Raw genomic sequence first — 21,976 nt, 5'->3', positions numbered from 1 at the left:
CAAAATGTCTACTGTGGAAAAAGACCTACACAGTCTAATGATAATCACAGATATTAAAGGGACAGTTCATCCCAAAAGAAAATATACATACTTCTCCTCTTACCTGTAGTGCTTAGCCTGGCTAACACCAGACCAAATCTCATTGGAGATTAGGTCTGGACACCTACAATGTATTTCTCCGTAGAGGAGGTGTGGTTTACGATCCTCCGGAGCCGTTTATTGGGCGCTTAGAATGTCTATCAAAGCGTCTGTAGGTAGCTCTTAGCCAATCAGATCAGTTATACCAGATGACGTAGTAGAGCAACAGAGATGGATGTTTGTTGTGTGTGTGTCTGTGAGAGAGTGTTGCTGCTGCTTTGCTTCTCCAGTTCTCGCTTTCTGCAAGATTATTTATTTTCACGCTTTATTCCCCCTCATGTCATTCAGCCACACACATCCACTGATTTTATGGGCAATAAACAAGCTGCTGCGGGTCTCTGGGGGCTCCGCTGTCCCCCGGCTCGGAGCCAGATCACCCGCGGTGACCGGCGGTCTCACCGGCTCGGCGCAACGAGCCGCAGAAACCGCCCGTGCGGCGCTAATAGTCCCGCTACCGGTGATCTCGCTACGAGCCGGGGGACAGCGGAGCTGCCGAGAGACCTTTCGCCTTTCAACTTTCGCTCTAAACTATTTAAAACACCATCTACAGCTAAAGAGAGTTTCGCGTCCGCAGCAGCCATGTTGGATCCGGAAAGCTTCCAAGTGCCGAGTAGTACGCGTCATCGTCTCACCGTCCCTCCCCGCTCTGTGATTGGATCCCTAAAACAGGGCTAAGATAATCGCTTGGTTTCCAGACGGCCTGGAGGTTCGAAATCAAATTCGAGCGCGCAAGGCAGTCTGGGTATACCCAGGCTATGTAGTGCTATTTATCCAGCTAGATTATTTTTGTGTGAGTTGCAGATTGTTGGAAATATCAGCTGCTGAGATATCTGCCTGCTCAGGAAATTAATTGAACTAGTAGGGCTGGGCAATATATTGATATATTTTTAAATGTGATATGGAATTAGACCATATCGCATATATCGATATAGGTCAAATTTTATTTCATTCTTTATTATAAACGCTGCCCTTATTAGGGTTTGTCATATTTAGTTCTTTTGTAATGTTTGTTATTCTTTTCTCATATAAATATATTTATTTCAGAAAAAGATTGGCCTATTTGATGTCATAGGCTATTTTAATTTAAGATTTTTATTTAAATGTGCACTTAATGGAGCTTTGAGTTTTTTAAAAGGTATTTCTGTTGTTATACAGTATTTATGTTTACTTAAATAAACGGTTTCAATAAAACTACTTGTGATAAGTCATATTGGGCTTTGACTTTGACTGAACATTTGCTCTCACTTTGCGATAAAAATATCGGGATATATATCGTTTATCGATATTCAGCCATCGGGATATGACTTTTGGTCCATATCGCCCAGCCCTAGGAACTAGATGGCACTTTGCTTGTGGAAAAGTGCCAAAAAATACATTTTAAAAAAGCTCGACAGCAATGTCTCTTTATAGAAATCATGACCCAGTTACTCAAGATAAGATCTTGTTGTGAGCAGTTTCATTAAGGAACTATACTAGAAAGGAAATGCATGATACTGCTCACAACAAAGTCTGCGGATTATCTTGATTAGAGTCCGACCAATATATCAGTATATTGATCTATCACGGATATATTGGTGTCAGCATATGTGTTGTCCAATATGTGCTGATATAAAAACTTTTTATACGGAATGTAATGCAGAAAATTAAGCTTGTCATATCGAAATGGTGTCATTACATAGTTTGTCCAGCAGAGTGCGCTCTGACTTACCATCCAGTGAGGCAGCAAGAATGAGAGACAGAATAACTGCTCTCAGTGATGTCAGCACTATGATGTCATTAACACAGGGGTTAAAACTATAAAGCAACATAAAAATAATAATTATCACCAGAATATTGCAATCAGACACATTAAAAACACTGACAAAAACTAAAGTAAAATGCATGGGACATAAAGCAGCAAACTTAAACTATTACCCATTTTACCTTCAAGTTACAACATAAATACAATTGTAACTGTATAGTTATGTGTATATATACAAGAATATCAGCTGATATATTATTATCAGTTAAAAAAAAATCCAGTATTGGTTTTGTGCTAATCTTGACTAATAAATAATATATATTTATATAATAACAAATAAAATAATGTAAAAAGGTTGTTTTTATCGCAAGGGGAAAAAACAGAAGCCAGACTGAGTTAACACTAATTTTTTTTTACATAATTTTGGACCACACTTTAACCTTGCACTTGGAGGCAAAGCAGGACTGAACCATGTATGACTGTGGAGTATTCACAAATAGGCTGCACGATGTGCTTATTTCATATGGACAATTTACTTATTGAATCACGAAAAAATATGCTATATTGTGATTTATATCAATACTGATATATGAGATATCAGGATAGAAGATTTTTGCTTTATTGCCAAACTCTACTTTTAATTCAGGATCTGTCCATGTGTGATAGATAGCTGCATTTCCCTGTTTTAGACTTATCTTCAATTACTTGGAAAATATAATTTCATACTGAAAGTATCTCCAGCAGCTCTAACATAAACAGACATGTATTTCTTTTTTTCTGTTTTCCACACCATCATGGGGACTTTCTGCAGCTTGTGTTTTCTGTGGTGTGCATAAACCACGCGTGCATCTCAGGAGGAAATTCCTCTGAAAGAAGAAGAAGAAGAAGAAGTGTACTGTAACTGTAGAAAGAAAAGTGAATGTAAAACTTGGTGTATCCGGGTGCGTCGTTTCCCCCTCCATCCCCGCGGTCCTCCCATGTGTGTTGGAATTTCCCGCATGGACTGAGAGGGATCTTGCTCCGTAAATTACAGCGCCTTGCATGTCAGAGGAAGACCTTATATGGGCATGGAAGTAGGTGTGGCCAGCGAGCTGGTGGTGGTGGAGGTAGGTGGTGGGGGGAAATCACAAGACAAGCAGAGACACGGAGAGAGTCGATGTACTGCAAAAGGCCGCATTGCCAGCGTGAGTTTTTTGTGCAATCCTAGTGCAATAATGTGCAACAGACAGCGGCGGGAGTGCGCCCGCGTTTCTGCAGATTAGCGACCGGGAAGGACTCTGTTTACGCATCGACCCCGTTTCCTCTTGACTTTCTAGCGAGAGAGAGAGAGAGAGAGGAGGGGAAGGGAAGGGAAGGGAAGGGGGTGAGGGAAAAAGTACCAGTGAGTGAGGTCAGCAGCATAGCATGAGTCAACCTTGGGGATGTATGCAGTCATCATCGCAGGTCTGTATTGTGCGGGCCTGCTGCTGCCGCTGCTGCTGCTGGCCGCACAGAGCTGCCAGTGTGCGATCCTGCGGGCTGAGCTGCCGCTAGTAGCAGCTTTCATGACAAACACAGTAAGTATCGGGACAAGACAGTGGCTGGAGACGCGGTGTCGATGACTGTGGCGTTGTTGTTGTTGTGGTCGACAGTGCATGTTGTTGTTGCCACAGCCTTGCTGACAAAGTTTTGTTTACCTCGAGATTGATCGAGCCTCCATACGGCGCTCATCGCTCGTCCGTGGGGTGTTTTTTAACGTCTCAATCAGAGACTGCACAGAAAGAGAGACATGTGACGTATTGGCCTTGTTGACAACTTGAATCGATCCACGGTGTCTGTTTGTTTGCCACACTTTTCTCATGCAGGCTGCATTGTTGGCTCGGTTTGTTGCAACGGGACATGGCATTAGTGGCTGGATAATCCGTTTTCTGCAACAAAGGGTTTCTCGTAAATAGCGCTGAGCTGGCTGGCCACAGAAAAGTGATGTGGAGGGAGGGCAACAGGAAGAGTCCTGTCGTGGGAGGAATCAGCATGTTTTTCCTCTCATGTTGTCTTTTATTTGTCGTTTCATGCACGCTTGCAGGCCTATAGCATGCCCCGCTTGTGTGCGGGCTGTGCCACACGATCTGATTTAAATTAGGAAACGGCAATGGATTAGGGCGGCTAATGATGCTTGACATGTTTTTTAAGCCAATTTAACGTGTTACTTTGTGTATTGGGCTAAACCCCAGGCTTGTGTAAGGTTGCACTTGTGATGCGTCACGATGATCCCTCACCTCAGATGGGAGTCTGTTTTAATGCACAGAGACTGCTCACACAGCATGGTCGCTCAGTAAGCTGTGTTTTGTTTGCTCATTCTGCAAGATAATTGTGATTTATTTATGTGCACTTTCTTCATAGAGGATGTTTTGTAGGGATTCACAACATGGTGTAAGATCACATGGCATTGATCGTGCACACACACTGTTTGTTAGCCACATAGCATGGTCATTCAGCTTCTCCAGTCAGTTCAGTGGTGCCCCTGAGCCAGTGCAGGATCTGAACAGCTGCAGCTGTCTATTTTAAGAAGCGTGTGTTTTACTAGGCCACCAGAGTAAAGGGTGACAATTATCAGTCACTTCCTAGGTTGTCAGACATGTCCGTGTTGCAGAGATTCTGGTATTAATTCATGTAATCAGAAGGACAAATTGTTTTTTGTCCTGCAAGATGAAATTTTTTTCTGCTTGACTGCTGCACAAGATTTTTGTCTTATACAGATGGAGCAAGGATGGAGATTTTAACAGAAACAGTCAGGATCTGTGCGCTTCTTGGAATTTGGCAGAATGCACTGTGTCAAAAATCTGCTCCAAAACCTTGCCATGATATTATTTTTTTATTTTTTTCTGATAATCACCACGGGTTACCATGGCAATTGTCAAGATCCCCTATAAGCTATCAAAGCCTGCAAGGCCATTTGGACTTTCTTTTTTTTCCCTCGCAGAGATCGTTCATTCATTGTGACTCATGCTTGCTCACTTTCAGTTGCCCTTCCTTTTTGAGTCTGCAGCCACAGTTCAAAGGCCATGGCTTCCCTCTTTTAAGATCAGATGAGTCACACGGTTGTAAACAGAGGTTTCTATCACATTTAACTTGCTGTCTGTTCTGTAGTTTGGCGGGAAAGGGGGCTTCTGTTACAGGTCAGTTCATGAGGGGGGTTTTGGATTTCAACAATTTGATTTTTTTCCCCTCCAGTGCTGATGCCATGGCTCATCTTTAAACATGGTGCAGTAATATTTTGTAATGGCATTTACAGGAACTATTGATTGAGCTATGTCTTGCAACGACCGGCATACGTGTTTGCCTGCATGCAGGACCTTATCCCTGTCATGTGAGCTCTAACAAATAATGACAACCCCTCACCCTTCTCTATTCTCACACCGGATACCTTTCAGTGGAGATCTATTGTTGAAAAAGCAAACAGCAGGTTTTTACATGGCTGAGGCGGGGTGATAATGAGACCCCCCCTGTGGGGACCCCTTTAGTCTGATGGCTCAATGCTTGACCTCTCTCTCATTTTCTCTATACAGGGTGTTGCCCATGAATGAGAAAAACACGCGGACTTCTTCAGATCTGCTCACCCCAGGCCGACGACCTCTGAGTGGGTCACAAAGCACTTCAGAGGGGAAGAGAAGATTATCTTGGTTGACCTTACGACTGCTGACTCAGATGTCAATGTAGTTCTGCAGCTTTGTTTTTTTTGGATTGATATATTCAAGTGATCCAGTGGAAAATTAACATCTGGTTTGGTTGAAAACATTCACCTGGCTCGGCTTCTTCATGCCCGTCATGAGTGTACCAGCTCAGCAGAAACCAAGCGCCAAAAGAACAGGCAAACGCATCACGTTTTTCAACGAACAAAGCATAGCAATGAAGGAGACGTCTCAACACCCCGAGGGGTCCTACTATGTCCCTGGCGGCACTGCCTCAGACCCCGGACAGAGCGAAGCTGCAAGTACTGTGACTTCCAATCCAGAGGCCCCTCACATGTACCTGAACTCTGTTATTTTCAGCCCGGATAAGGGTGACCAGAGCAGGGGTCATTATCAGCAGACCGTGCCTATGAAATGGGCCCACCAGGAGCCCAATCAGCAGCAGCCATCTCTGGCCCAGCAGCAAAGAGCTGCCTCCTGGAATACCATGCCTAACTGGGGACAAAACTTTGCCAATTACATCGGAGGTGTTAATGTAACAGACTCAAGGACACAGAATGCATTCGTGAAGTCGATGCATGAGACTTCTGGCTTACAGCCACATCAACAGCCCCCTAACAGAGCTGCAGATAAGCCAAACCCTGCAGCAGAAGCATACAGGGATGCTGTTAAGGCTCGGGGACTGGATTGGGAGCAGCAGCAGTCCCAGGCCTTTCAGGAGACTTTGAAACCCGGGGCACTAAACACCCAACAGCACAGCACATCTCACCCAGGTGGGAGTTCAGTGTTGCAGCCCTTCCAGTTGGCCTTCGGTCAGCCCAAGCAGCACCTGCCGGCATACTACCAGACCTTTCAAGGCAACAGGACGACCCTACCTAACCCACCTAACTACTCAACACAAGCCAAACCACCACACCAGTTGCAGCAGCTGCAGAAGCAAGAGCAAATCCAACGTCAGCAGCAGCAGCAACATCACATAATCCAGCAGCAAATTCAGCAGCAGCACCAACAACAAATGCAGCAGCAACAGATCATTCAGCATCAACAGCATGTACAGCAGCAGCTTCAACAGCAGCAACAAATACAGCACGAGCAGCAGCAACAAAAGATACAGCAACAACAGCAGCAGCAGCAGCAACAGCTCCAAATTCAGCAGCAAATGCAACATCAGCAGTTGCAACAACAAAACCCTCATGTGCTTGACTATTACCCGGGTGCACAAAATGCACACCCTCACCCGCATCCACAGCCTGCGGTGGTACACTCCCAGGAGCCCTCTGCTCCAGCTCCCCCAAAGATCCAGGAACCAATTATCCAGGACATCACCCCAGAACCCCAGCAGCCTTCAGATCCGCTGCCGCCCATCCTCCAGCCCGAGACCCTGTCCCAGTCACAACTGCAGACACAATCCCAGACGCAGCTTCGCAGGTCACGGCGGCTCTCGAAGGAAGGCGGGGCGCCGTCAGACAACCCTTTTCTCTCCGCCTCTTCGGATCAGGCAGCCCCGGGGCCGCAGGGCTCCCAGAACGGGGCCCGCGACATCCAGGCAGCACCGACAGGCGTCATCCAGAGCACACGGAGGAAACGCAGGGTGTCCCAGGAGGTCAACCTGGAGACCCTTGCTCAGAAGGCCTCGGAAATGGAGTCTCTACCCTCACAAGTTCTAAAGGTAGGTGCTCGGTTCCATTATGAGACTGTCAACATGTCCAGCCATTCTTTATGTCTTTGTTTTGGTTTTTTACTTTTTATAACTCTGCACTGGAGACACACATAGCCAGGAGGCGTTATGTTTTTGTGTCCATCCATTCTTGTTAATGAAATTGGAGGAACACCTTGTGGAAAAGAATGATTTGATTTAGATTTTGGTGGTCAAAGGTCACTGTGACTTGTTTTTGAAGTCATAAGGTGCTTATTATGCTGAAATTTCACACAAATGTCAAATAGGATAAAGTGAAATGATGACAATTTAAATCCAAGTAGTCCACTTCACTGGGACAACATACTTTTGTGAAAAAACACTTTAATGGCCATTAGTCTGCGCCATGACTCAGGAACAAAACTGGGGTTTGTGACCATATTTGACATTTGGTTGGATACTGAATTGGTGACACTGATCTTTGGCACCCACCTTGAAAACTTTGTGATTGTATAGATCTTCTGTTCTGCCGGGTTGAAGATGTCTGTGAAGCAATCCGTGTTTAGATTTTATTTTTCAACATCCATATTTGAAGCATTGTCTACTTTTATGGCTACAACTTTGTGTTCTATCAGAATCGGCAGAACAAGAACAACAAAGTCAAGCGGATTCTATTTTAGTTGTTTATCCTCATATCAAATATCACAAAACTTGCCTTAAGGGGCTTCCAAATCTCTATCCTTAAACCCTCGACTAGAGTGAGAAACATCTCCCAGGCTTTAATCTTCTTCTTCATCCTTCCCTCTGCAGTGAGTTGCCCTTCTCTTCCAGCTTGTTGTGGAGAGGGTTTGAAGGATGTTTGTCCCTTCTCCTGATCAGCTCGCTGGACTAAAAGCTTGTAGACAGCTGAACTCCAAGCCATGATGCAAACCAACGAGCAAAGAATTGAGCACTGCTTGATAAAAGATCTGCAGGAGCCTGTTGATCGGGATTAGCATCGTTTGAATTTGATCCCGATATCAACTGCTTATTGATATTCATACTTGTCTTTAAAATAAAGACATGAAAAGATTATTAGTTAAGTGAACCCACACTCACTCTGTTGGCAGCTTTGTTAGAAGTCACTTAGGCATTTATCTGTTGCACTCATCTGAGTCTTTTCAGATAAAACAGTCAGCTCTTTCTCTTTCTAATGAGGGTTCCAGTGTTGTGAGTCCAGTCCAGTGTTTATTGGTATGGATCCATAGGTACTTGTTCCACCCTCTTCACTTCCTGTCCCTGGATGAGAACCTGTTCCTCTGGAACTCCACCACCAGCTCTTTGGTTTTGCAGATATTAAGTTTCAGCTTCCTATCAGTCCTCTGTAAGAATAGTCTCTGAGTGAATGTTTATCACTGGGAAGTATTAACTAGAATCATGCATGTCAATGTAGTGATAACTTCCACTTGAAACCTTTTATTAAATCCCCTTTTCACTACATACAGTATATGATATGAATCTGGACTGACATGGATGTAATATGCAGCTTGTCTAGTTGGCGGAATCTTACAACCGCAAGGCAGTAATTCTAGTTTCTTTCCTTTTCTGCTTTCCTCGTTCTTTTGCTCACTCATGTGTTTCTCAGCTGTTTGCTCTCAAGCGATATAACCTTTTAAAGAAGAGGACTGAGTGTTCTGAATTCCTATGATTGCATTATCGGGGTAATATCTAATCTCGTGGCTGCCAGCTATGAGCCTTAATTGTGAATCTCAGCGAGAGCTAAAGATCTATTTTTCTAGTGTTATCCCAGGGTATAATTGCAGTGGGACTTGAGCTCCCTGTACAAGAGCGGGGAACTGGAACAAACGGGCGATCGCAACTGCCAGGAACGCCGTGCCAAAACTTGTGTTGTTTGTGATTAACGTGTTGCTGGAAGAGATGCTGGATGTGATCAATGCCCGGCGAAGTTTACACCACAGAACTGGGCTGTTCAGCTCCGCCTTGTGAGGAAAATCCGCAGCTGAAACAAGACATTGTGAATATTGTCGCAGGGTAAATATACACTTCACAAATATGTGCTTTGCAGCTCCCTCTAAGTCATACACTTATCCGTGTTTATGTGCTGAATGTCGCGATTGTGCAACAGGTTCTGTTGCCAAACAGCGCTCAGTCAGTATGTCTGTAGTGCAGCATGGCTGTGCCCTGGATTGGCCTCATGCTCATCATACAGACAGTGTGTTTGGTTACATGCCTGCACACCTCCCCCCATCCCATCAAAGGAGAGAAACTCCAGCCTGGCCTCGACTGCCCTCCCCCCCCTCTCTATACAGGGAGGGGTGCAGGGTTGTCCTGCCTGCCGTGCTCAGCAGAATATCTCTCCACCGCTCTGGTGTAAGGGCTGGAGTTTTCCACCAGCAAATAATGAGCAGGGATCCAGCGTAGCCACACTGCTGCATGCCTCCCTGCCCATGAAGATGCAGCGTGCAGTGACAGAATGCATCTGTCTTCAATGATGTGGTGGTTCACAGGGCTTTGAAGTCGCTGCAGAGTTGCTCCAAAGCACACAGACTGCTCATGCCCACTCATTATGGTTTCTCAAAGCAAAAAATGTGGAGAATGCTTTTGGGGACTGTTCCTTTTGACGTGCATCTAACGCTTGTCACTTGAGTGCTGCACGTACCGTACCAAGGTGCAAACATTTCCAAGATATGGTCATATTTAAATGTTTCTATCGTCTCTCTTATATGGTGTTTTTCCACAGCAGTTGTGGTTAGATTCTGTTCATTAGAAATACACTTCAGGCTTTTGTAACGCTTTATTGGGCCATCTGTTAACACTCAATTTGAGTATTGACATGATTTTCTCTTTGATTTGTGTTTTTGTGTGATGTAAGGCACAAGGTTTCAGAGTTCACCATTTACTCTATTGATTATAATTTGGCAGCCTGCCTGGTTGAATTAGCAGCCACCCAGCCACACAGGTACATTCTGGTTTGAGATTTATTGTGTTGTGGTTTGCTAAGCTGGAACCGTAAACAACAATTACTTAAGTTGTTAGAGGTTGGAAGTATTTGTACCTGTTGCACACCTGAAAGTCTTAATGTGATCAACTTCTTTAGTGTTGCAAGCAAAACAATTATGAAATTGTCCTTTTTTTTGTTGCTTCTAATGAATCTTTTAACACGGCAGCCACGCTTGATAAGCCCCCACCACCTTGAGGTGCTTTACCTCCAAAATGATGTAATATAGACTTTTATTGTAGGGCTGCACCTAACCATAGTTTTTGATCTATGAATCTGACTTTACAACCTGATTGAATCTTTGCTCGCATTATAATTCCCTCAAGGCCAAGTTAACCTATTCAAACAGCTTGTTTTGTCTATCGACTAAATTGAACAATTTAAACTGTCTTTATTTCACACGTTTGCATTGTGCAAGCAATGTATTCACATATCCTCTTGATGCTTGACTTATTGTTTATTTGAATGTATTTAAATTTTTCTGGTACTGGATATACATCCTCCATACATGACTCTCCAGCTAAATGATACAAACCACACAACAAGACAATGATACAATATACAATACAATATTCATGATCAAGGTTCAATATTTGCACAAAACAACACAAAGCAGTGTTAAAGTTATATAAAATATCTTTAATTGACCCGAATTTGTCCAATCTATTTTTAAAAGAGTTTATGAAGGAGCCCATACTGCCTTTCTCTTGTGAAGAAGCAAGTTTCAGAGCAACACATTAATGGAAATCATTTAAAGAAATCACTCTTAAATCATATTTTTTATTCCAGAAAATGAATGACCAGCTCCACTGTGATATTCTATGAACCAGCTTCAATCTTGCCTCCTCTATGTCTCTTAAATGCCTGAAAGTGTTAATAATTATATTTATATTAAGGAGTAATCCATTATTAGGGTTGTCACGATACTAAAATTTTCAACTCGATACCGATACTCGGGAAAATATTCGGTACTCGATACCATTTTCGATACCACCAGTATAAAAAACAAAGACCTCAAAATTTAACAGAAATATTTTTATCAACAAGAAAAATGCAACATGTAAAAATTAACAGAACTACAGGTTAAGTATTTATAATAAAAAACAGTTGCGCAAAAAGAAACTGCAACTATGATAACAAACTTCAGATACTTGATACTTTTGAAAATGAGTATCGTATCCGGATACAACGTTTTAGTATCGATACTTTTTTGAGTATCGATACTTTTGACAACCCTACAATGTATTAGATGCAATGTAACACTTCATCCATCGTCTTCATCAGGAGCCCCACCGGCCGTGGAGTCCCACTGAAACAGGCGGTCTGAGCACCAAGCGGCCCAGAGACGACAGCCTCCTCCCACTCGTCATCCCCGTGTCTGTTCCAGTGCGAAGGCAGGAAGCCTCCTCTCCCGACAGAGATGAAGCAGCCCTGGCCTCCAACTGGCCCCCCAGGCCTTCAAACCCCCAGGACCCCAACCGTCCCGACCACAAGCCCTCGGTCATCGTCACCCGGAGACGATCTCTCAGGAACTCCTTGTCAGAGAGCTCAGAGCAGGTACATATTAATCTGTCGATGCTTTTTTTTAATCTTGTGTTTCTGCAACATTTTTTATACATTTTGCATAATTTTCTGGTGAAACTGTTGGAATTGACTTACAGATAATGGGAAGGTTGTAGGTTGGTGCTTCCTCTCGTCTCGTCTGTTGTCAGTCTGTCTGAACTCCAGCTATTAAGTCCACCAACACACACTCCCTTCCCCCCATCATGCTCCGTGTCTCCCCTGCCCCCATTTCAGTCCTCCACACTTTTCTCCCTTTCCCTGTTTTATTTAGGGGGGGTGGGTTGGTGAACCGGTTGCCCTGTCCCAGATCAGGCAGATTATCAGGGTTTAGCACTGCTATACTGTACATAATGTACCTTACAGCTGAGGGTCGGGATGCCTTGTTCTTTAATTCTAGGATTTCTCAAGATAAATGTACGAAAAGCCAACTGTATGACCATGCATATGTGTCTTCAAGGCTTTTTTTATGTGTGCGTTCTTATGAAATGTAATATGAAAGTAAAAATTATCTTTTACAGAATAAATTCTGTTCTAACATGTAACATTTAAAAAAAATATGCATCAGATACTATTCAGATTTTTTTCAGTACCTTTTCTACATCCATATGAACAGCTCTGTCTTTATATTGCCATAGATTAGGTTTCACTTCACAGCACTTGAGTTCGATATACAGCTATGTTACGTTATAATAATTCTCTCAATATTTATTTTATTTTCATTCATTTCTCTCAATATTAATTCTATTTCTATATATTTCTAGTTTTTTTTATTTTACATTTTATATATGTATTTATATACTTTTTTCTATTTTTATTTGTTTTTATTTAACAGATTTTTCAGACATTTTAATGACTTAATTTCCCACCAAAAAATAATTTAACTTATAATTATTACATAATACATGATAATTAAATAAAAACAAAAATATGTCACAAATTCGATTTTTATCGTTTTAGGTGAAATGTGTGTAATGTTCATGGATTTTATGTTTCTGAAGGAACTGCACAACAATTTCCCTTTTATTTGACATACAATGACAATAAATACTTTCATTCATTCATTTAATCATTTATAGCTGGACAAACACCAGGGTTTGTTTTAACCAAACAGGTTAGGTGGAGTCCAGCATAGTGCTCAGTCTAACAGCATCACTGTGATAAATCCACCTCTTTTTCCTCGCCAGAATGGAAGAACAGAAGGGGAGAAAGACGATGACGGCAAAAAGTCTAAACGGCGCCCCCGGCCCGAGCCCCTTTTCATCCCACCGCCTAAACCTGGTTTATTCATCGTCCCTCCTGTCTACTCCAGCATCACACCCTACCAGAGCCACCTGCGTTCCCCCGTCCGCCTCGCCGAAAACCCCCTCACCATTCCCCCTTACACGCCTCCGCCAATCCTCAGCCCCGTCCGCGAGGGCTCCGGCCTCTACTTCTCCACTTTCCTTTCCTCTGCTGCAGCCAGCGGGACGGCCCTGCCGCCTCCTGCCACGCCCAAGTCAGCAACACGCAGCCTGTTGCGCTCCAGTAAGTAAAAAAATTAAGTTCATAATGCGTCCCTGAATTATTCAAAGTATAATAGCATACAGGTGCATCTCAATAAATTAGAATATCATAGAAAAGTTTATTTATGTCACTAATTCAATTCAAAAAGTGGAAATGACTGACACATTATATAGATCCATTATACACAGAATGAAACATTTCATGTCTTAATTCATTTAATTTCTTCTAATTTTTATGATTATAAGAGCAATTTCAAAAAGTATGTTTAATATGGAAATGTTGTCCTCTGAAAAGTATGTCCATCTATATGCACTCACTATTGGTTGGGGCTATTTGACTTGAACTACTGGAAATGGACTTTTCCATAATATTCTAATTTGTTGAGATGCACCTGTATCAAAATACAGATCATGTGATTACAGCTAAAACTGATCACCTATTTCCTTGTCTGAACCCTTTCAGACAGCTGCGACATCACACCACCGGTTCTGTCTTCTATGAACGAGGCCACTCCAGTCAGCATAGAGCCGTGAGTATTTCCCTTCCAGAATCCCCCAAAAATGATCATCTTCCATTGTGGAAAGGTTTGGGGTTTTTTTTTTAGGGAAGGTGGGGTCATTTTCAGAGGAATTGTATTGGCACTCAGAGCAGAGCATGCATTACCATAGCTGGAGTAGTAGCTCTGCAATCAATTATTCAAACCATAACACAGGGCTGAATCACGAAATGTCTTGAAAGAGAAAACAGACTTTTGAAACACTAAGCCCATCCTTTTAAAGCCGCTCCGCCACTGTTACCACTGGAATCTTCCCCCCTCTCATCCACAGCTAGCATTACAGCCTTCTGATCTAACTCTGCAGCAGTCTAATGTCTCCCGCAGTAAAAGTTCATCCTTTTACGACAGCATCGATATTAACTGTCAAATGAAAGCATTTTGAAAACAAACGGCTCTGCGCTCTACATGCACAGAGAATCTAGTTCTGCTTATAAATCTGCAGCAAGTATCCAGAGTTTAACAGTGTATCATGTGTGGTTTTTTTCCTGGCGTCAATGTTGCAATCCCTGAAGATCAGTCCCACTTGATTTAGGGACACCTGCGGTTTTCAACAGCAACTGGTGTTTCTGTTTACTGTTTACTGTGCAGCCAAACAGACCTGCGTTGTCTTAATTAAGTAGGAGAAGTAGTTATAGTAATAGTAGCATTTGGCAAAGCAGGCTGGGGTACTGAGACAGAAGCTGATCTCTGCACTGCTGTGGATGGGGGCAGCAGCAAATTGTATTTAACCCCTTAGCGTTCCTGCAAATGAACCTTAAGACGCCAAAAGAAAAAATGTAAAATGTAAATCGAAAGCTGTTCTTGAATAGATTAAATCTGTGGTCACATTTGAAAGGTAACACTCTGGAGTTTATTCTAAAAGAGTCAGAATAACTGTTACTGCTGCTGTTATTGAGTGATGGAAGCTGAAACACAGTGAAAAATAGTTTATTTTTTATTGTCCGCCTGAATATTTTTGGTAAATACAACCCTGCAGATCATTATAGCTGGAACTTTTTAGCTGGAAAACACAATGGGGTCTAAAGTATAAATATCTATATCTAATATCTAATATCTATAAATATATAAATCTAGAGTATAAAGTATTACCTACTCCCAGTTCAAATTTGACGTCTAAAATTTGATGTCTAAAAAAAAAAACTATTTTCCACAGGTTTTTATAACTAACATATAATAATTATGACTATGTATTCATGGAGAATCCAATAGTATCATTAGTAACCATGGTAACATACCAAATGTCCAGACATTTTGAACCCTGCAACCTACAGTCATAGTTATGGGCTCTAATAAAAGGTGACATTTTGCTGTTGTGGTTGCATCTTAAAATGTTAAAATATGGTTTTAATCAATAGAATCAAAATAATCTTAGCTTTTCAATTATATGTAGCATGACTATCAACTCAAACACAGTGTTACATAAGCATAACAGTGTAGTAACACCCCTTATGTCCCATATATGGGTCAAGGAACAAGGTTAAGCCACCTGAATCAGTTTAACTTTATGCTTTATTTACAATATTTTCATCGCTTTACCTTGCTGTTAGGCAGCTCTTTCCAATAGGGAACTAAGCTGTTAACTTTGCTCCCTTCAAAGCCACCAGACTCCTTTGATAAAAACCAGTTATTTAACAACTAAACAGAGGTAATTACTTATGTAAACACATGAAATGGATCTCATGAAAATCTTTAAAGTCCCCCTTCACTCAAAAATGTGCTTTTCTTTTAGGTGCATGTCCCCTAAGATGTCTGGCCTTGACTATACTGACTTGTATCTGTCCAAAGTTTGTCACTGCAGATGTGTTTTCACATTCCTCCACTGAAGGGAGAGATGTTTGTGCACTTCCTTTAAAATCTGAGATTTAAACGTACATCTGGAAAGCTAGATTAGGTATGTCACAACTTGGAAAGCCAGTCAAAAGCCTCCAGCACAGAGCGGACTTGTCGCTACAGAGAGCAAAGACGCTGTAACATCGTAGCAGATATTATTAAATGTAGAGCCTGACTGATTTTTGAGACTGATAGATTAATTTTTATAGGGTAATAAGTCACAGATAACTTAATTTTCTAGCTTTCTATTTTTTGAAAGCTTTTCATGTCGAGAAAACCATGTTGTACAACATATTATTTTACATTTTGACATACTTCAAAACTAGCCGGAAGAGGACTTTAAGGATTATAAATTAATAATTAATTTAAACTTAACGCAGGGCATCAACAGTGCATGTTAACAACCTGAACCAAAGACCTTCAGTAGAACTCGGCCAGCAGCCAAGTTACTCCACACATGTAAACACAGCCATGGATAGCTTGGATGTTTATGAAAATTAGAGCAACAGTAAAAAGGAGCAGTAGGGACACACTGACTCCATTCGGTTTAACCCTTAAATTATCAGTCAGGGATTATATTTTGTAGTTTTTCTTTGTCTTCACATCAACAGTGAGGTGCAGTTTATCGGAGTGCGGTGTGCAAGCTGTTCCCCCAACCGGTGCCAGCTGCTCAGCAGTTAGTCAGAGACGAGCCAGCGAGGCTGCCCATAAATCATGCTTTCAGCTGGGCCTGGTGTACTCCCAAACACACCAGAGCCATCACAGTTCAACTTTTAGCAGCCCACCTTCCCTGAGGGAGGCTGCCAGAACACACACACACACACTGGAAATACTGCAGGCCTACTGGAAATGCAGGGGAGGGAGGGTGCATGCTGGAACAGGATTGTTTGTTAATGTAACACAGCATAATTTTCACAAGTGTAGCACTGAGCTATCTGGTTTTAGTTGTAAGCCTGTAAAGAAACATGCATTTATTGTTTTTTCTCGAACCTTTGTCCCACACCAGGGCGTTCTATAGATTTACTTTTGGTTCAGTGAATTCGAGACGTGCACTCTGTTCAAAATCCAAATTGTGATAGGAATTTGCATTTTATTCGTTAAGCTGAGAGGACAAAAGAGAGCTGTATAACAAGCTGGTATTCAAAACAGTGCAAGGATTGTGCTGCTCCGAGCCCGAGTGCCTCAACAATCTCCCTGCGACTATTTAAAGAACACGGCAGAAAGAAAAGCCAAGAAATCAAAAACATGATCTCAGAAATAAAACAAGAGCATTACTCTGAAATCTGATACAATATATGATGTACTGACTGAAATATTTCAAAGTCAATAAATACCTGAGCACAGAAAAATGCCCTTGATGAATTTTGAATAGATCAAATTCAAAAGGCTCACACTGATGTCCTGTTCCCAGACGGATAAATATTGGATCACGGTACCAGGCCGAGGTGCCAGAGCTGAGGCAGCGGTCAGCTGTCGAGCTGGATCATCATCGAGCGGAGCTGGTCTGGGCTCCGCTGAATGAACTGGAGGAAAAACCTGACTTCCAGCAGAAAGGTAAGGAAAGTACCAAACACAACAGTTGTCACATCACCTAAAACTGAAAGTATAAATATTGGGAGACATTTGAAGTTGCTAACAAGTAGGAGCCCATTATTTATGATCTTTTTTGTATATAAATCACCAGGAAAAGATGGGTTTTCCTTTTTTATTTTTAAAACTTGAAGTACTTCCACCAAGCAGGGTAATTTTAAATAATTTTGTGGGTTTTTGTTTTGTAAACCTCCTGTCTCCTGTACTGCAGTACCACTTTCCGCCTGAACTGTTATTGATGGCAGGTGGGGGCGCTGTTTCACCAAAATTCAAATTTCACTGAAACCAATGGTGGAAAAATGGTAAAACCATAATTTTATGATGCCATGTAAGAACAAAGGTTGCACAAGGTCAGTAAGTGCATTGTCACTTCCTTCTTTGTGAAATACAGAAGTAGCTTTCTGTTATCACTTGGATTGGAGAGTGTTGAATAACTTCTTATCAAGCTGTCGCAATATACAGTGTCTCCATTTCAAATTATTTCTTCATTTTTAATTTAGACAACTGCATTTTCAGTGAGATAAAGGAAAAGGAATATCAAGTGTGATAATAAATGTAAAAGTAATAATTGTAATAATACTGTTAGATATTTGAATAAATTATCTTCTAGTTACAGGTTTTTGATGTTAATCCTCTCCTTTTATAGTGTTTAGAAAATATTCTCACCACTGCATTCTAAATGATAATGTTAAAAAGACTTGTTTTTTTCCTGTTTTTCTTTCAGTGGAAGACCTTATGCACCTCGCCTGCTCCAGCGTTTTGTGTGGTGGAGGCACCAACCAGGAGTTAGCCCACCATTGTCTGTACGAGTGCAAAGGGGACATAATGGTGAGCACAGCAGAACAATCCATGTTGACTGACGAGGCCGGCACTACCATAAGTAATAGAATGAAATAGAAAAATGATCAGCAGCTGCAACAAGCAGATTAACTCAGTTTTTGAGCTGGTAAAGTGCTTCATATATAATGCATAAAGATGTTTTTATATAGTGATTAATATTAAATGTTATAGAGAGGGAGTTAGGGATTTCAGAAGAATTGGGCGAACGAAAATGGGAAGCCTCGTGCAGTTGGTTATATTCATTGTTTCCAATATAGCTGGGGTCAGTTTTGTTTTTTGGCATCAATGGACTAAAATTTCCATCGAGACTTTTCAGCATATTGTAATTCAAGTAGGTGGAAACTAGACTTGTGCACCTCCTGTTGGTTCAGTTTTCAGGCTTTAGGGAATCTAGTCCGTAACCTGAGACTTTGGGCATCATTCCAGAGAGAGGATGTTCCTATTGGCTGTTTTGCAAATGCTGATGCATGTGCATGGCACGTCCCTTCAGATGGTGAAAGTCTGACACAGTGGCAGAAAATCCTGCTGCGGCTAGTTCAACTTCATGTCTATGTAGCAAGCTAGAACCACAAATCAGTCCGTCACCCCAGATGCACAGATTTGCAAAAAATCTGGGGTTTGGGATTAATAACACCTAAAACTAAACATATTATATTTTATAATATCGGGGTTAAAAGGTTTTAATACGCGTGCAAATGCTCCAAGATGCTGCTGTTGTGATAATAGAGAGGCTGGATGAAGGAAAATATCAATATTCATAGCAAAATAATGCAAACCAAAGCTAAAATCAGGACAGAAATGTGTCAAAGTGTAGCTTCATATCTCACCTATTCACAAAAAGTTTGTTAAAAAAACAGAAACATAGCAGGTCGAAGAGTAGAATCCTAATTACTGACCAGCTGCATAAACACGAGGTTTGAAGTAATCCAGTTGTTGCAGTGCATGAATATATTTATCCTCCAACTTCCTGTTTTGACCTGATACCTTCCACTAACCTGGTTTCTTGTGTGCATGTAAATGTGGTAATTGAACGTGTTCATTTGAGATGTCAATGATTACTGAGCGGAAGTGACTGATCTGTAGACTTTCAGTATGTACTGAAAGTGGTGCGGCGGCCTGAGATGACTGAGATAGTGAAACGGTTCGGTTGTTTGGCCAAGCGTATGAAGTGATGCCACATGCTGCCAGAGAGGTGTGATGTACAGGGGGAACTGCAGAGCTGAGACCATTAGTAGAGTAATCAATAGACAGAAAATGAAACGGCAACGGTTTTGACACTCAATTTATAGTTTAGGTCATTTTTCACTCTCTGATTTTCTTTGTTTAACGAGATAATAATCTGACCATCTTTGAGGTTTTGGATTGATTGTCAGACAAAACAAGACCTTGGGTGATGTCACCCCATGCTTTATGAAACTGTGATGCTATTTTTTACATTTCAAACACCAAAGGATGAGTCAATAAATCAGAAAAATAACCAGCAGATTAATTAATAATGAAAATAATCATTATTTTCACTTAGTGAAGTGTTAGTGTTGTAACCTTGTTTTTTTTCCAGAGCTGAGATGTGAAGCATTATACAGAATATAGCCCTTAATTAATTAAAAAAATAAAATTGCATGTTCTCCCCATGTCAGCGTGGGTTCTCACCAGGTGCTCCGGTATCCTCCTACAGTCCAAAAACATGCACTTAGGTTTAATTGGTGACTCTAAATTGCCCGTAGGTGTGAATGAGAGCGTCGTTGTCTGTCTCTATGGCTACGGTCAGACTGCAGCCTGAAGTGACCCAAATCCGATTTTTTCGCCCCTATTCGACCTGCATCTTTTAATGACAGTCTGAACGACACAGATCCGATTTTTTCAAATGCAATCCAGGCCACTTGGATATGTGGTCCTAAAACCGATACATATCTGATCTTTTGACATCCGACTCCAGTCTGAACGGCCAGGTCGCATTCATCATACATAGGCTTACTGCACGCGGCCATGTTTTCCGCTACTTCTGTAAACACTGAGCATGCTCGCTGCGTGTGACGTCGTGTCCTCCAATGCGCATGCGGGACACTTTTGGTACGTTTAAAATTCACACTGGAGATCACATACAAGTCGCATTTAATTGGAAATGTAAACGACCTTGCAAAATAATCGGATTCCACAAAAAAATCCGAATTGAGCATTAAGCCCTGATTTCTGAACGTAGCCTATGTGTCAGCCCCGTGATAGTCTGGCGACCTGTCCAGGGTGTACCCCGCCTCTCGCCCAATGCCAGCTGGGATCGCCCCCCCCACGATGATGATAAGCGGTTGAGGATATTATATACATGCACATATTTCTTAGCTGTACTTGTAAACAACCTCAGAAACAAGACAACACATCCAAGTCCAAAATATGCCAGAGGAAAAATGTTTTCAAGCCTGCACTCAGTCATAGTGTCACAGAGAGACCTGATTGGTCAGATGGGTGCTCCACCTATACTGCAGCAGTGATGCATCCTGTGTCTCATGCCTATTGCTTCACTGTCAGACCACTAATTACATCAGAGCTCATCATCGGGGCATCGAGTGCAGCTCACAGTGCAGACAACCGCTGTGCATCCTTGACCTCTGTGTTACAACAGATATTTGAAGCAGGTTGAAATACTAAAATAAAACGGGAATAAATCTGCCCAAGTGGCTCTTCCATGGTCACGTGACCCTTTTTGAAACACCACCTGAAGAGGATACAATCACATTTAACATTATTATTATTATTAGACAGAAGCAGAGGGAGGCTGGGAAACTTAATACTTCATGATTGATTATGACGTAGTTTATCATCTATCTGTTGTTCTTTTTTTTTTTTTTTTTTTTAATTAATTAATTCATTCATTCATTCATCGTTTGGTGTTTAAAGAGTGAAAGTACCAGTTATAATTTCCTAGAGCTCAAGGAGATAACTTCAACTATCTTGTTTCATCTGATCAACATTCAGAAGTGATTTATTCAATGTTTTATAATATTACAGGCTCTGAACAACCACAAAGGTTATTTTTTAGTCCGAGCTCACCTTTAACTCGAGCAGTGGTCTGAACAGCCCGAATGAATTACAACCTTTGTATGGGTGTTCAGAGTCTTTAAGATAAGATGAAGAAGAAAATTGAAAAAAATAATAATTAAAATATTATTTTAAAAATTAGTATTGACCATATAAAACATCTTTTACGCATGATGATTGAGGCATTTTACCAGTCAAAAACTTTTTTTTGTTATATTCGATTTTTCTTGAACAAATGAAACATTGACCTGAACACAGAAAGCACAAAACAAACAAAATAAAAGAGTGATAGTTTTCTACTGATGCTCTCTTTTAACTAACATGAGTAGAATATCTCAGTCTTTGGTGCATAATGCTCAAAACGTCACCATGGTGGTAAAATAAATAGCACATGTTCATAGCAGCATGATCTCACGTGCAGACTTCATGTCTTTGTCGTCTGCATGTTTGTTCTATCCAACACGTAGTATCTAATGCATGATGTGCCTGCTTTTGTATACTTTTTTTTGCATTTATCGTGCAAGTTCACAAGACATTGCAATGACCAAAAAGAAGATATTTTTGTGCATCTATATTTGCACAATTTTATATAAGACAAATTGTCTTTTGTGTAGAAGACCTGTTTTATAAAACTAAGTTATAGTAGGTCTGATAGATCAAGACAGAAAGACTCTTATCTAATGAACAAAAACAAACCTGTTCATTATTTTTTTCTTCACTGTGATCCTCAATCAATACTTCTGTTATTAAAGATGAACGAGCCGGAGTTTACTCTCAGAGTAGCTGCCGAGCTGTCAGAGTGCTTTGTGGTAGTACTGGTTGAGATTACACTGGTCCAACGTTGTCAAGGAAACTACGAGTGGGGGGGGGGTGTCAAAGC

The 21,976-nt window shown here is 41.4% G+C and overlaps 1 protein-coding gene across 5 annotated transcripts in view; it reads left to right on the top strand.

The window, feature by feature from the left end:
* mideasb (mitotic deacetylase associated SANT domain protein b) overlaps positions 1 to 21,976 on the top strand; it is a 38,377-nt gene that overhangs the window by 2,354 nt on the left and 14,047 nt on the right. For 2 of the 5 annotated variants that reach the window (XM_059353123.1, XM_059353119.1), the window contains exons 1-7: positions 3,071 to 3,435; positions 5,425 to 7,216; positions 11,466 to 11,738; positions 12,929 to 13,268; positions 13,710 to 13,776; positions 17,045 to 17,187; positions 17,948 to 18,051. In XM_059353123.1, the coding sequence (XP_059209106.1) occupies positions 5,675 to 7,216; positions 11,466 to 11,738; positions 12,929 to 13,268; positions 13,710 to 13,776; positions 17,045 to 17,187; positions 17,948 to 18,051 (2,469 nt within the window). In that variant the 5' untranslated portion in view covers positions 3,071 to 3,435; positions 5,425 to 5,674. The other 3 variants (XM_059353120.1, XM_059353122.1, XM_059353121.1) reach the window with 3 other exon arrangements.

This window comes from Centropristis striata, chromosome 16, assembly GCF_030273125.1.
Source record: "Centropristis striata isolate RG_2023a ecotype Rhode Island chromosome 16, C.striata_1.0, whole genome shotgun sequence".
NCBI classification, from domain to species: domain Eukaryota; kingdom Metazoa; phylum Chordata; class Actinopteri; order Perciformes; family Serranidae; genus Centropristis; species Centropristis striata.
This window is presented reverse-complemented; position numbering and strand designations above follow the sequence as displayed.